The sequence below is a fragment of the Apteryx rowi genome, unplaced genomic scaffold (genome assembly GCF_003343035.1).
Source record: "Apteryx rowi isolate R43461 unplaced genomic scaffold, aptRow1 scaffold_171, whole genome shotgun sequence".
NCBI classification, from domain to species: Eukaryota; Metazoa; Chordata; class Aves; order Apterygiformes; family Apterygidae; genus Apteryx; species Apteryx rowi.
Window position 1 is genome coordinate 1,655,853 of NW_020447986.1, and position 15,983 is coordinate 1,671,835.

General features: G+C 40.5%; 1 protein-coding gene across 4 annotated transcripts in view; it reads right to left on the reverse strand.

The window, feature by feature from the left end:
- Positions 1 to 15,983, reverse strand: part of ANKRD6 (ankyrin repeat domain 6) — a 60,097-nt gene that overhangs the window by 39,478 nt on the left and 4,636 nt on the right. For all 4 annotated transcript variants that reach the window (XM_026060819.1, XM_026060817.1, XM_026060816.1 and 1 more), the window contains exon 3: positions 1,189 to 1,461. In XM_026060819.1, the coding sequence (XP_025916604.1) occupies positions 1,189 to 1,308 (120 nt within the window). In that variant the 5' untranslated portion in view covers positions 1,309 to 1,461. The remainder of the gene's footprint in view (positions 1 to 1,188; positions 1,462 to 15,983) is intronic.

Genomic DNA, 15,983 nt, shown 5'->3' on the forward strand with positions numbered 1-15,983 from the left:
GACATCTGTAAATGAGCACTTCCTGATCTATTACCGACCACCTTCAATAGCTGTTCATCAACAACAGAGCCAAATGGGTATCTTCAGGGGACCATTCACATTTATTACATCGGTGCACTGTATCTAACAACAAGAGGCCACTTAGTTTTGGCAAGTAAAATTTATAAAAACTGTTTACCTTTGGATCACTCCAGCTTTCAAAATAAATACTACCTACAACCCAAACACTGCAAAGGGTTTGAAAACAACTGTCACTGACAGATAAAAAGAGGAAAAAACAGATTACTTATCAAATGTATTCACATTTGCTTTCTGTCTGTGAATATTAACTTCCATACATCTATAGTGTTCAAAATCAGTATGGAAATACAAATAAGACTAGGCATGATGGAGAACAATAATATGTCAAAACAGGAAGTCCCAAATTTTACCTTACAGCTCTATCAGATCTAACTTACCTAATTCTTTTTAGGGCTTTTTGCTGAGTGAACCTTCTCTACAACAGCTACTTCTAGCTCATCTTTTATTTGCTATTATTATTTATAACATGTTGAAAGTTAGGAATGGGTGAATATCAATTTGGACTCTCTTAAAATCATAGCAGAAATCCTTTGATGCTGACGTTATGTTTAAGGTACAGGGAATAAAGTTTGCAAACCCCAAGTTTGGAACTGATAGGGACTACACAGCATAAATCAATGAAGATGTCAGATACAAGTGAGGCCAGAAATTAGTCTGTTGTATCAAAAGATTAAGAAACACTTTCTGTGTACCTTTACCTCACCACAACAGGTGGCTTTCCCCCATCCCCTCATGCAGAAAGATCTGCCTTGTAGACCGCTTTCCCTTGATGGTGATGAATTACTCCATTCATCATTTTGCACATTGTTCAAAAGTCAGTGCACATTTTGAAAAATGTCACTGCACCTCCACCCAGCACAGTACGTTTTTAAGGACTCAGCATTCACTACAGGCATGCGTGTGTCCACTGGGGAGCGTATAATACCAGATATGCACTATTTTATACATTTACATGAGCTAATAAGTATAAACTTTYGGAAAATCTAAACACCATGACTAACCTCAATTACATTCAAAATTGTAAAGCTACAAGGGCATTTTCACAGACAATGGCTTAGGAGTTATGTTAGTTCCCAGGGATTTTGTAAAGCRTTTTTCTCTCGTTACCTTGGTAACTGCTACCTTGGCACCCTTGTTGATAAGCTGCACCACATTATCCACTTGGCCTTTGTATGCAGCTATAAGAAGGCGTTCTGAAAGCACAGCGACCGCATCCTGCTGGCTCATGAATTAGGAGAGAAAGGTTTTCAGGGCAAGCAGTGGGCAGGTTTCTTCAGTCCAAAAACAAAGGTTTCAGATCAGTTCAAGCAGCACACACGGAGACGAAAAAGGACCCCAGCTCCCTGGAAGGTGACTTTATTACTATGCCATCTTCTGGACCTGTGGATCAGAAAACAACACTGCCATCAGCAACATTTCAGAGACCAAAGCACTGCCGCAGCTCCTCCCTGCGTGTTTGTCTTTTCATCAGTTTGGGAGGGCACCACAGAAAATAACTCTGGGTCTCCTGCGTATGGAATCATTGCATTTCCACGTGCAGTGCAGAGGGGCTGTAGACAAAAGTACACTTTCATTGTAACCTCATTCATCTAATTTGGGACAAAAATCTGAAAGCATAACACACTTTTGGGCTAATCTGTCTTTTTGTGGCCTTTCATTTTCTCCTTCTCCTTCATTGCAAATAGTACCTCTGTCTGTTTCGGCCAAGGGAATAAGAATAGTTTATAGTTACTGGCTGCAGGTATAAATACACAAACCTCTGCACTGCAAGGACTGAGTACAGCGAGCAATTAAAGGCAGCTGACTGTTCCCTGACTAGTATAAAATGTTTCACAGCCTCCTCTGAACCATCCCAAGGACATCTTTGGGAGGGACTGCAACCTGCAGCTGGGAAACACTGATCTGTGCTGTCATCAAGAAAATTATGTTCCCATATAGGCGCTCACATCATGCCAAACTGACCCCAGGAACAGTCCAGACTTGGCACTGTTCATGCAAACCAGGCAAATGGCTTGTGAGCAAGTTCTTCCCTGGCTCCAGGGTCTTGCCCAGTGAACTACCAGAACTGAAAAGAGATTTCTGACATACTTCCAGAAAGCTTATTTGAAGATCACTGAGTTTTAGGGTTCAGAACCTACACTTTGGGGATGACTACAGCTTTATCTGTGCTTTGGCAAGATTTCATACCTTAATATTAATTTGTCTCAGTTCAGCAAAACATCTTTTAAGATAGCCAGTGTGTATGCAGATTACATCTTTCTCTCTCTCTCCCGAAATAACAATGCACTGTTCTTTATCAGAGACTAGTATTACAGATTTTGCATGGTCTAAGGGTAATAAGTATAGGAACTAGATRATCTTGGAGATTGATAATGGAATAGAATGCCTTATGCTATCTGTTTGAAGCCATCTCAGAACAGCAACAACTGCACGCTATTACTACTTAATGTCTCTGATGGCCCCGTGAATTGATTTGGTTGTCTCAGTCTAGCTAATAGTACAAAAACCTCCACATCATCATCCCACCCTCAGAGTACCAGTATTTTTGCTAACAGTTTCAGTGGGAAGGTCACCTGAACAGAAGAAAAGACTTAATTTCCAGCTTCATACTGGGAAGACAATCCCAGGAACAAAAAGAAAATGTAAGGGTTGTTGTGGCATATTAACTCCCCATTTTCTAAATACTGTGAGCAAGGCCTTCTAATGTACACCACTCCAATGTTACAAGATCATATCCACTAAACACCTCAACAACAAAAAGGTGCCGCAACCTAGATTAACTGAACAGGWAACAGGATATTGTGGTATTCTGTGTCACCAAAGTGGTATCCAAAGGCCTCTGACATTGCAAGATCACTAACCTGCACTAAATATTTTTGATCACAAGCTTGCCTATATTAAAACCCTGCTGGTTAATTTGTAGTAGTAGATGAGAGTAGCAGAATTCACTTTGCACTCCTATGGTAATTTATATTAATGAGTCTTAAAATGTTTTATGAGCATTAATTCTTATAAAAACTTTTGAGGACTACATGAATATTATGCTCATGAATATTACATCCATTTTGGAAAAGGGCTATTTAAAGCACAGGAAAGTTACTAATTTTTCCAAGGTTATTAGAAAAGTTATGTCAAAGCCAGGAAATGACTCCACGTAACTGACTCTTGATTCCTAGATATAAGCATTAGGCAATACTATCTCCAGGCAGAAGATTCAGGTTAGCTTTTCAATACCATCCTCTTGCTTTCTAGACAACAACACGTTTGGAGCAACACTGAAATACCTGCACATGTATTCAGAGAAACAAACAGATGAACAAAAACTCTGTGGGATTCAAAAGCAGCCCAACAAGGCACGAGGGAAAAACAGCACTGCACACTGTGCAGCTGGACTGATCCTGCCCACGCTCTCAGTGTGATGGATGCAGTTTGGACACCCTGACAGGCGAAAGATGGAAGAGAAGCAAAACTCCTCAGGTACTTCACCATAACTGTACACATCCATACACTGTTCTTCCAGCACGAAGGTCAGTCCTGTGCCACGTTCTGGCTGCTGCTGCACAGTGGTACAGTACAAACCACATAAAAAAGTCAAGAAATAAAGATGGCCTGTAATTAATAAGTTGATCTATGAAAAGTAACATGAGTTTACATCTCACTTCCATAAGCATTTGCTTTTCTGTGATTAACATTACTAAAACAAACTGAACCACCAGAGTCCAACTGTTCTGTTCCTACAGCCCCCACAACCCTCCGTTCAAATCCAAATCAGCATCTCCGTAACCCAAGAGCGTTTCTCATTCCTTGCCCTTCATGGCCATTACACAGTGCAGGGCAAGCCTTCCAACAGGGATCTTCCTCCATGAGCTGTTACTTGTTTCTGTGCCGGCACTTGTCTGTGTAATGGCAGTTTCCAAATGAATTGCACAATCCCTTGTTTATCTCCATCCTGACACCCAACCTGGCTGCTCATACATTCGATAGATGCACAATACACTGATAACAAGCTCTGTGCATCTTAAAACCTATGGATCAGACCCTGTTTAGTTTTCTTATTCCTTTAATTTTAAAAAATCTCTAACATCATTGACATTCTGAGAGATTTTCCACCTTCACTGCAAAAATCTCAGTATTTTCCTGACRTGCTGACATTTCTGAGAAAATTCACAGAAACTATAGGTGCTCAACATGTCTGAGCTGCGCAGTTAGAAACCTCAGAAACATACACTAATACCCAAATGATTTGTGACGGTGCAGAAGTTTAGCGCTGCTGGGAAAAAGTCAAGTTCACAGGTATGTACCTACACAAGTTAAATGTTAGGAACTACACTCACTTTCTGGTTTGATCTTTCTCCCTCTGTCTTGCTCCTTTCTGATTACTGCAGTAAATTCTCTCAAGAGAGATCATTAGCTTCCTCAACCTGTCATGCCCTGTGATTCTGAGTGATTTACAGTCATAGCACTGCTGTTATAATGTATTTTTCCTTCTTGCCTCTTCCGCTGACTGAATCATGTATAAAAGCATATTAAGGAACTGATTCAGCCTACAGTCTTTTATGGCTTTCTACTATGTTGTCTAAGTTTCCTAAAGTCAGTGTTGTCCTTTACAGAAGGGTATTCACATAATGAATTCCCGATCTCGGATCTTTTACATTTCCTTGCTTGCATGCCCTTTGGATTATCTGCAGCTCAGAAAAGCACGCTTGATCGGAATAGGAAGCCCAGATGACAGAGAAACCAACTTCCCTCTTCTTCTGGGACAGTAAAAAACAGAGATAGGTGACTGGTGGCATTAGGAAGGGGAACAACTTTCTCACTCTCCTTCTGACAAACAACCCTTTCTCAGTACACCAGACACAAACTCCACCTTTGCATATCCCTGGCAGGGAGTTACCACACTCGAGCAGGGAGGTATCATTCCCCTACAGCTTTAACTATCTACATGCCTTAGACAGAGCCTCTTTTCTTTAATATGCTTGTACACACAGCTCAGGTAAGAAGATAACGGATGCCCAAGTGCTACCAGTAACAGCTCGGCTGCCCTTTCGCACCCAGATGGTGCAAAAAGAACTCTACAATAAATATGATTACAGGTTTTGCCCCAGTTCCCTGCTGCCGCTGCCAACGTCCATAATCAAATCCCTCATAACAGCCCAAAATCTGGGAGCTCTGCCTCCCAGTAACTTGTTTGAAACAACAGATCACAGTTTTTTCTGTGCCAGGGATCCAGTGTTGATACTGCTGTTGCCCTCCAGCTCCTTTTCCTTTTGGGAAGCACAGAGCATGAGACTATCCCAACACATCCTGTTAAGAACTCAAGAAAAAAAAAAAAGATTTTGCTTTAATATATTTTAAAATAAGAAACGGCCCTCACTGTTTGTCTGTAGCAAAGATCAGATTACTTACCTGGGGCAGGCTGGGAAAGCCAGTACCTAACTGCTGAACCTCTCGGGGGAAGTCAGCCAGGTGTGATGCCCACAGGTTCAGGAGCAGCAACTTGGCTCCCCCGAGCAATCACTTCTGAGAACAACATGCTCGCTAAAGCGGTGGAGCGTGAAAAGGGACAGTCCTCCTGCCATCACGGATTAGCATTTCAGACCAACAGCAACGAGGCAATGTCTCCAGATATTGAGATCCAGCAGTATCTCCACGGATTTTAGCAACTCGATGAGTCACCAAGCGCCACAGCCGCCCTAGGAAATGTTTGCATCTGAGCTGAACAAAACAAAGTGGGTGGGCAGCTGACTGTGCCGCGCGACAAAGTCTTTAAGCTCTTCAGCTCCAGCTTCTCTCATGTGTAACCGAAAGAGCAGGCAAAAAACTGCAGAATCTGCACGCGCCTTCCCCCTTAGCAGCTCCCTCCCCTCCAAACCATCACAAGGCTGCTTCACCTACGTGCCCATAACAAAAAAAGTATAGCAATGATGATTTTAAAGACCACAGGATAGTCCAGGACACATCAGGTATCAGGGATACTGAAAGGCTAGAAGGCAGCCGGTAATGACACTATTCTCCTAAGTTCATAAAAAAGGACAAAAATCACTGTTTCCCTTCTGAGGGAACAGAAGAAAGCTGAAAACTCCCCAACATTTTAACAGATAGAAGCTAATCAACTTTATAAAAAACCCTGCACTAAATAAAGTAAAGTGGAAGGGATACAATGCCAGAACACAGGTCATTCTCAATTAATAAGACCACCAAGTTAAATTAATATCCAAATAAAAGAATGATTACAGAGCTAACAAAACACTTCTGTGTGTGCCCATTACCATGGTAACAAGGCACAAGATAAAATAAATAAAAAAAGAGAGAGAATAAAAAGATTCACTTCTTTTTCTGCAAGGCACCCCAAATTGTAGTTTATCACCAGAAATGATGCTGAATATTCCAAGAAAAATGCTTATCACCTAGAATTTCTTTCTATGCAATATAAATAATGTAATAAAATTATTCTGAATTATTTTAGAATACCCCAATGTAAGTTACGGAGTTGGAACATTTTGTTACGGGAAGGTACATAATAATTACTATTTTATAATAATCAAAAATCTTTTTAAAGAACACTTCTTATATCTAATACTGCTCATCTCTTCTTTGCTCTGCTCTCAAAGCAAAATGAGTTTCTTCTCTTGTTAGTACGTAATAGTATATTAAAATATATAAAATGTTCTTTCTCTTGTCTACCCCTCACTGTGAAGTTTGTCATATTTAAAATATGACATAATCAAAAGTATTGTACTCATTTTAGAATAATAGGGTATTTTTTTTTTAGGGGAGTGGATTGTGTTAGAAAGAATGTGAATGTTTCCAGGTATCTAACCTATTGTATTATTTACTGCTAGATACAAATATCCTTCACTTCTCTCAGCTGACTTTTAAAGTTTTTTTTCCAAGACCTACAGCACTGCTTTCCTTTAAGCATTTTTTTTCCCCATTCCCTCATGTATCCAGTAGAAACTACTCAGGAAAAGTGAATGTATTTTGCTAAAGGGAGGACTCTGCTTCCAACTCCTTCCTGCCCCAAGAGACAGATAAAAACCAGTCAAAGGTGTCACTGTGAAAAACACAATAGCAGCAGCAATATCCGAAAAAAAGTAAAGCACCATTGACTGAAGAGCACTATGCATTCGACTCCTACTTTTCTTTACAATCACACCAATATTATTTTTGAGCTAGTTTTTATCAACATTTTAAAACTGGACACCTACATAAAACAGTCTGGCAGATTACAGTGTTAGCTTCTGCTATTTTTTCCTAGGGTTTTCATTACATATTTTGAAATGTTATTATATCAAGTGAAGCTCTCCAGTCTTCTTACGCACAGTTGTGTGATTCATCATCTGCTTAAGAATCAGCACAGACTGGGCCATGGGGAACTGGGACAAACTGGGAACATTTTCTGTTTTGTTTGTTTCTTTTTTCACTTGTTGCTATTAATTACTTCAATAATCACTGTTTAACAGAGGAGAATCTGCATGACAGCTGCTCATCATGCTTCCTGCGAGAAGTAATCAGACTGATTCATGTCACAGCTGGCAACTGCTTGCGTCTTGACCAACAGTTAGTCCCACAGGCTGCAAACATGGGGAGACAGCCACTACGGCTTCTCTAACTCTAATGAAACTCCACCAAATGAGGCTCTGTCGCCCTACCTTCAATGTCAGCTTCACTGAATTTAAATTCTTAGTTGACTGGCAGATCTCAAATGATGCCCTCTTACAACCAAAAAGAACCTGCAAAGTTGCACCTGCCACGCAGAACACTTTCAGAAAGAGACATAGACACATGGAGATGGATGGTGAAGACCAAAGTTTCAAGTCATCAGTTAAATACCACTAATCTCCTTGTACAAAGACAATTATTTTTCTTCCCCTCCTACTTTTCTTTTTTCCCTATAATCCTGACCCTCATTATCCAATACACAGGTTATATACTTAACGTTTTTCATAGTACTTAACACCACTGTTTTTTATTTCGTTTATCTCATTAAAGCTTCAGAATATTATTATTCTTCTCGACTTCTCCCTCAGTACATGCATGCACAAACATGTCAAAAACATTCAGTAAAGCAAGTTCAAATCTCAGCAAGCATTCTTCAGTTAAACCGTATTTACATAACAAAATATCTATTGTTTAATAGGAAACACTGTATGTGTGCAAACACACGTGCATGAGATGTCTCGGTCCTATTTGCATAAAAACAGTTAGAAGGTCTTTCCAGCTCACTGCTGTTTAACAGAAGTGTTGAGTCCAAACCTTGGGAACTAAGCAGACACCCAGTTGTGCTCATGGGAGAGCACAGTTTTACATTGCATTCATGCACAGTGGGATTTCTGGGATCCCTGGGATCCCTTACCATCATCTTCTGCACAGGAGTCACCTGCCAATCAATTAAAACTCCACAGAAATCCCACCAAAGCTGACTGTAAAACTTCTCTTGACTCTAACTGGAAGCAGAATACTACTCCAGGGCCTGCATGACAGCTCGGAAGTCTTCTCCTCCTCCTCCCTGCCAGCACATGGTTGCCTACCCCTGCGCTCTCTTGGCCAGTACATAATGGCAACCCAGGGAAATTTTGCCGAAGACCAAGAAAAGCAAAGACATGCTGGAAAATGTTAGGAGTAAGGTAATTCTTACATTTATAGATTTTCAAGGCCAGAAGGCACCTCTATGACAAGCTAGTCCATGCTGGCACCAAGCCAAAAACTTCTCTTTGAGCTAGGCCCAACTTTTAAAAACAGGAGTGAACAGGTACAGCCAGGCAGCATCAGCAAATGCTTTGACTGACAGAGCAGGAAAGGAAAAACACACATCTGCCAGCTGTAAAGGATTTTCCAGCTAACAAAAGAGCATCGGAGACGCACTTCCTATTGCAGTTCTTCAAGAAAAGCATCACTTAAGAGTTGCAAACAGTGATGACACAGTTCCTCATGCACAGTCACAGTTGACATCTAGGGAGTGCACTGGAATACACAATGAATTACCTGGATCAGGGGGCCCCAGCTCAGCAGTGAACCAGAGACACCACGAGTACCTGAGATGTTATTTATATTATCACAATTCCCCACTATTGCTAGGCATCTGGCATGAGGATAAGAGTCTGACAGGTAGTGTGTCAATTAAAATGTTAATGGCCAGCTCAGATTGAAAGTCAGTGGTTGAAATGAGGCAGGGGGAGAGATCTGGGTTGGGAGAGAGACATTCAGACAAGCGTGTAGGCGGGAATGCTGAGCATCCCCCTGGAAATTACAGAGCAGTGTTTTTCCTCCATATGGCTCACGCTGGTACAGTCGATGGAGGAGAACTCTTCCAGTTGTGTTCCATCACACGGTACCCTAACAACAGGAGGAAGTACAGAAATCCAGGGATCTGGCACACCCTGGAAAATGCGTAAGTGAGAGCAACGAAATGTCTGTGGGGAAGTGAATGCAGAGGTCACACACTGCTGTGGAGGCAGCAGTGTAATGTTCTGAGTCAGCACAGCTCTGACAATAATTTTCACTTTCTAAACAGATCCACCAACACCTCCATTGAAAAGCTGTCTGTAATACCCACGCAAAAACATTATGCATGGGCTAAAACTAAGTGGACACAATTCAAATGCAGAACTGTATTAGGGCTAGATCCAAAACCTGCTTCAGATAAAAGGAGTTCCTCTGGCCTAAGTGGACTATGAATGCAGCCTGAAAACAGTCTCCAAATACTGGGCAGTGTCTTAAAAGCATCTCTGATTGGATCCTAGAAAGGACAGAGTCCATTCTTTAGTGACTACAAAGTCTGCTTAAAAAGTATAGTTTTTGAAAGATCCAATTCTATCCTATCTGTGAGTTTAGACCAAAAGTAGCAAATGATCTCAACAGGCATCACTCATTTTTGTGAATGAAGTCTCCATGTTGCTCAGTTCTCATGGTGCTCAGCATTTTTGGTTATCCTGCAGCACATGAAGGGGATGAAGCTTCACTCCTTGGATCACCAGCTCAATTCTACGCCACGTTAACAGCTATTAAGAGTTAATTAGCCAAAGCTGTCCTTGCAGGACTGCTCAGGATCCTATGTGATAAAAACGGAAGGTCTCCAGATTCTAGCACAAAGATGTTCATAAAGACGACAAAACAAAAAGTTGCAACAAGTGTTAACTTACACATTTGTTAGCTGTCCTGGCAAATAGACTGGGCTTTCACATAATTTCTTAGACGTAAAGGTATAATGGCATGGAAACGAGGGCAATAAGCAGGCAGTTGAAGGCTGCAATTCTGTCAAGTGTTTCACTCCAGACAATTATACATTCACCTAATTTTTTTCCCCATAAAATTTCACCAGAATGACCTCTAAACTTTCTCTAACATATTTATTAATGTATTACTGTTCACATTAATGAAGCATGGAAGATCTTTGCTCATGGATGGTGATCCCATTGAATCCCACACACATCTACAGATGCATAACGCTGTGTACAATAAGTAGCAAGTGCATAACAAAAGGTGCTGATCATGCAAACAACAGGAAGCTGGAAGCCCACCTCACTGCCAGCTATTTATCCCTAAATTATCATCGAGGCAGCATGTCCACAATGCACATTAACTGAAAAACATTCTCAAATCTGTAAACCCCTTGTGAACCTTTCCAAAAGGACTCGATCTAGCAATTTAAAAGATCTTTCTGCATTAGCTTCACACTAACTTTGTTTTATTTTCATTTYCCATAATTTGGATCACATTTCTCATAGCTTAGATCCATGAATTAATATATTAGCTTTCTCTTCCAATGCACACTGAAGAATATGCAGTGCCTTAGACAAAACTCTGAGTGTTCAAGGATAGCTCTCTTAACTCTGCATAGCTCTCTTAACTCTGCATTTTTCTTAAGTTTCCATTTTGTTGGCAATATTTTAATCTAATTTTCCCAAGAATTAACATTTACTCAGATCACTAATGTGTACTTGAAATACTGGCTGCAGCTTAACTAAGTTGTGCACCAGTTATTAACAATAATACTAGTAGCTGCTGCCAAATATACAGCCTTCCACCTTTCTCTGAAGTGTCTTTTGGTGTCAGTGGAGCAAGCAACATGCAATGCCTTTGTAACAAGCAGTACGATGATCCTTTTGGCTTGTCATTCACAGTTACTACAATACTTGTCAGCAAATAAAATTTTTCTTAAAAACAGTATTTTAGAATTGTTGAGATGTAACTTTATAATTATCTGAAATCTTGGAAGAGCTTACAGCAAAAGGTCTTTACAGCTTTTAATTATACTCCTGAGATTCTTTCTCCCTGTCAATCACATTTTTGTGCCCTTATAGGTTGGAGATCTCTGGTAGCACGGCAGTAGCCGCTTAATGTTCAGACAACAGCAAACACAGGAGCTGCCTCTCTGCATTACCCTAATGTCTTTCATTTGGCAGCTGCTCATTCCTCATCAGTGCCCAGGGGAGGCTCAGTGTACAGACTCTGGCCTGGGAGTTTATTTCACTGCCAGAAGTTCCTGATGCTGGAAAGCTAAATCCATGAGGTTTTTTTTTTTTTATTTGCACCATAAAGCAAATTCTAATTTCTACCTCATTTTTTCATTTCCAGAACTATTCTCTAAACAGCTCATATCAGAGTAATGAAGCTCAAGCAGTTACAACTTTGGGTAGTCACGCTCTTTCTTTGACATACTGAAGCACTGGAACTAGCTTCTTGGGGACATTTTGGCATTCCTGTCAGTGGTGGCATGATTTCTCTGCACACTTACCCTTCCTCCTGACTTTTCTTTCCCATCCCCAACCACTTGCACTTGACTGCAGTCAAGCCTAAAAGGGGCTGTGTTGCACCCAGGTTTCCTTATCCAAGTTGTGAAACCTTTCATTCTTCATTATTTATAAAATATTTTAATTCCTCAAAATTCAAGTAAACATCTTTTACTTTTTATACAGGTTTTACACACAACCCACACAGCCTGCATGTTAAAGAACTAGCAACAAAGTGCAAAGCTACGCTGGTTCATTCATGTTTAAGGCTGCAGTTTGCAGCAGAACCGGCACAAAACACTCAAAGGGCTTCCAAGAGGCTGGCTGAGGCTTGAGGCAGGATTAATTTCATCTAGACGATCTTGCCTGAAATATTTGCCTAACTTGTTCCTAAAGCCACCACTGAAGGGAGCACTACAAACATCCTCAAGCAACATGTTCCAGTGCTTCAATATCCTGCAAGTAGAAAGGCTTTTTTTGAGATTTACTTCAATTTGCATTGCTACTAATTAAGCTGATTACTTTTTACCCTACTCCCAGAGTTCACAGAGAAAAATTCTTCACTGCTTTCTTTACAGCAATATTTTAGATATCCAATGCTATCATAACCTTTTCCCTGTCCCCCTTCCCTTCTCCTCTCATTTCCCTCATTGCTTCCTATTCTAGACTAAACCACACTTAAGTTCTTTTGTCCCTTCTAGATCATCTTTCCCAGCGTGCTGATTGCTCATTCTCTACAATGCTTGTTTTGAAGTTTGGTGTTCAAAACAAGGCACAGTATTTGCAGACAACCCTCCAGTTAATAATTCTCTCTCACTGCTTTCCCAGCACTCTTACTGCATCCCAGAGCCACATTTGCCTTTTTTCGCAGCTGCATCACACAGACCAAACTCACTTTCCAGACCACTCCCAGATCCTCCACTGCAGCCTCATCAGTCATTCCCTATCTTGTAGGAAGTAGAGATCAGTTTTTACAACTGAGCAACTGCACTTGGCATCTACAAAGATGAGTATCTTTGTAGAATTTGACCCTGTTCATTTAGGAACAACCAAAATCAAATCCTTTTTGATCTCCTCTCCTTCAAAAGTACATGTATCTCCTCTCTACTCCATCCTTCTGCAGAGCTTTAAGGGTAATTGCTGTTCCATCACCCAATTTGTGAAATAACAGTTAAACATTGTTTCTATTTTTCAGAAATAGGAAAAATAGAAAAACACATTTAAGCATGAGGAGCCTGACAGGCCCACTTACGAGTTGCTTTGGGTAGTTACACAAGCAGCAGGGACAGAAGCAGTAATAACCTGCAAAGCCAAAAACCATAAACATCATTCTTTCCATTCTGTATGGTAAAAGAGAGACTCTCTACATGGAAATTTCTTTTTTTGGGGGGGAGGGAGGAGGAGGGAAGGGAGTGTTATTTCYTATTTTACAGCATGCTGCAGTCCTCTCATGATTAAACTAATCTACTTTTGTTAGTAGTACCCCACTACTGCCCATCAATCCCAAACATCCAGATAACATACAAGTCAAATACAAACAACAAAGGTGGTTTTAAAAAAAAAAAAAAGTATTTTAAATAATGCAGTTTGTAAAGGGTTAAATGTACCACGCAAGGTTTATGCTGCTTTACAGTACGGTGCTATTAACCCAAGTGGCATCAACAATCTTGTTTCCATGTCAGCTTGCAAAGGATAGGAGGCAGCCGGTGCAGAGACTCTGGCCAGTGTGAATAGGGGAAAATCTCTGCTCAAACTCTGTAGCAAGACAAGGAATTGCACTGGTGGTAGCATGTGATTGATGCATGCTTTACTAGGAAAAAAGACCCTCATTTTTCTTAAATATTGACAGTTAATATTTCTTCCCCAATAACACAGGCACAGGCCTTGGATCAAAGGTCTCAATCATAATTCTTAAGCTGAGGAGGGCAAGACCAAAGTGCTGCAATGAAATGTATCTACTGAGGTTTCACCCTATTCCCTCCTCCTCCCAAAATGAACTTGTATTACAAATAGGTTTTACTTTTTTTCTTTTAAAACAACCTCAGGGGACACTTTCTTCCTAGTTATGAAGGCATATCTTTTGTAGACCAAAAGTGCATTGACTGGCTCCCACAACTCCTTTTAACCAGTCTTCCCTAATTACATCTTCCCACCAGCTCTGTAGTTCACAAGGCACCAGGCTAACTAGAAGTCTGCTCTCTGTAATGCACCAATCACGTGAGACTGCAGCTTCTGGGTCGGGGTCCCTCTCCAGGCACCTCTTATTGCCAGGTAACACTTGCTCTCAAGTTAACATTTGAGAAAAGTTCTGTAACTTATTATGAGAAATCTTCCTCTGCTGGGGAAGGAAACCAAGGTACTTTGCATATTTTCAGACACCAACAAATGTATTTGTGTAGTGGGAGAACACAGAAAAGATTTGTCTATTCAGGCAGGTATCATCTTGCCCATAACCATATATAGTATACCTGATTTTAACATTTACGTTAGCAGGCATTAAAACTAGTATTAAATATCTGCAGGATTTGGCCCTGCTAAGTATAACATCCATCAAGGACAATATATACATAACAAATGGTGAAGGATACTTAAGGATTATTTGCTTCATAAATCTCTTTGTGAATTGTAAAAAGTCAACCACTGTAGGCTAAATACACTTTCCTCAAAGAGGATCATAAATCAGTTCAGAAGCTTTCTGCAGGTGTCTTGCTTTCTCATCCAGTTGCTAAACCCAGATGGGCTGCACTGAAGAAGGTTGATGCTATTCTTTTGAATGGTTAGGCAGTCTCTTGGAGAGGTCTAGAAAACTGAATAATTATCAATATCTCTTAAAAACACCACTACTTCCACTCTAGGAAGCACCTTCAGAATCTCTAGGCTCGCCTTGGCTACATACTGCTTTGCAAAGTCTGGCAATCAAAACCCCCTATAAATTTCAGTAACAAACATGGTAATGGAATTGTAGCATTAAAAGATGAAGACTTTCACCACCAAGAAGAAACACATTTTAAAATAACAGCTTAACTGCACAAGTAATTTTTCATATAAGACATTGATGCCAGTGAGTACTGTATTATTCCYGTTGCAGTAAATGTAACAGATCTAACATATCTGCTCTGCTTCACTGACAATGAGTGTAAGGAGGGCCATTACACATTCATGAATCAGGTGCCCTGACTACATACACAATCTATCAAAGGCAGTTTTAACCATCTTTGCCATCTGACCCAACACGGAAACACAAAAGTGTCACCAGGGTAATATTAATTTCATAAGTATGCAGCCACATTTTCAGTGTTTTCTGGGGGCCTGCTATTGAGCAGACATTCAGTACCCTTGCCAGAAACTCAGTACAGCCTTCCAATCATTACCAAGAAGGCTGGCAACAGTTAGTGAGGGACAGTCAGCCCTGTCCTGAATAACCTGTAGTAACCAGTGAATATCTGTGGCCCATTTACAGAGATCCAAACCCTTTTCTCTAAAATGTTTTACAAGTTGCATTTATAAAACAGCTTCCTTGAGGTTAACTTCAGCTCATTTCCAGATACAGATGCCCCTCAAAACATGACGCCTTTACCACCTTTTGAGAATTTCAGTCCTGGTTCTCATCTTGCTCAGTTTGATACTGGCTGCAGACTGCTGACTTCCATACTCACATACAAACAAAGGAGAATTTGTGCTTTGGTGATAAAAGGGAGAGAAAACACAACTCACAGATGTTTTCCCCAACACCACATGATGGGGAAAGCTATTCTAAGAATTTGATCCACTCAAAATAATGAAGCACATGTAAATTTTACTCCTGTACTCACTTGAAGCCAATGAAATAAACCACATGCTTAAAATCGCACACATGGTTATTGGGTGAAGGTTTACATCATAAGAAAAGGAAATTTTTTCTTCATCCAGAGGAAATGAAAGTATATAAAACAGCAAGCTATGCTCTAAACATAGATTAGTTTCCACAGAAAAGACTAATTCATCATACTTGTACTCTAAATGGTTTCTCTTGGGATGAGATGGAAAGGCAGAGATTTTCACATAGTGAGACTCAAACAGTAGCAAAACATCTCCACTATGAGCACCCTTCTGCAGTATACTACTCCAGAGGGCACACGTGTTTCTTCTCAAGATTACCAGCATTCTTGCCTACTGTTTCCTTGCTACCTT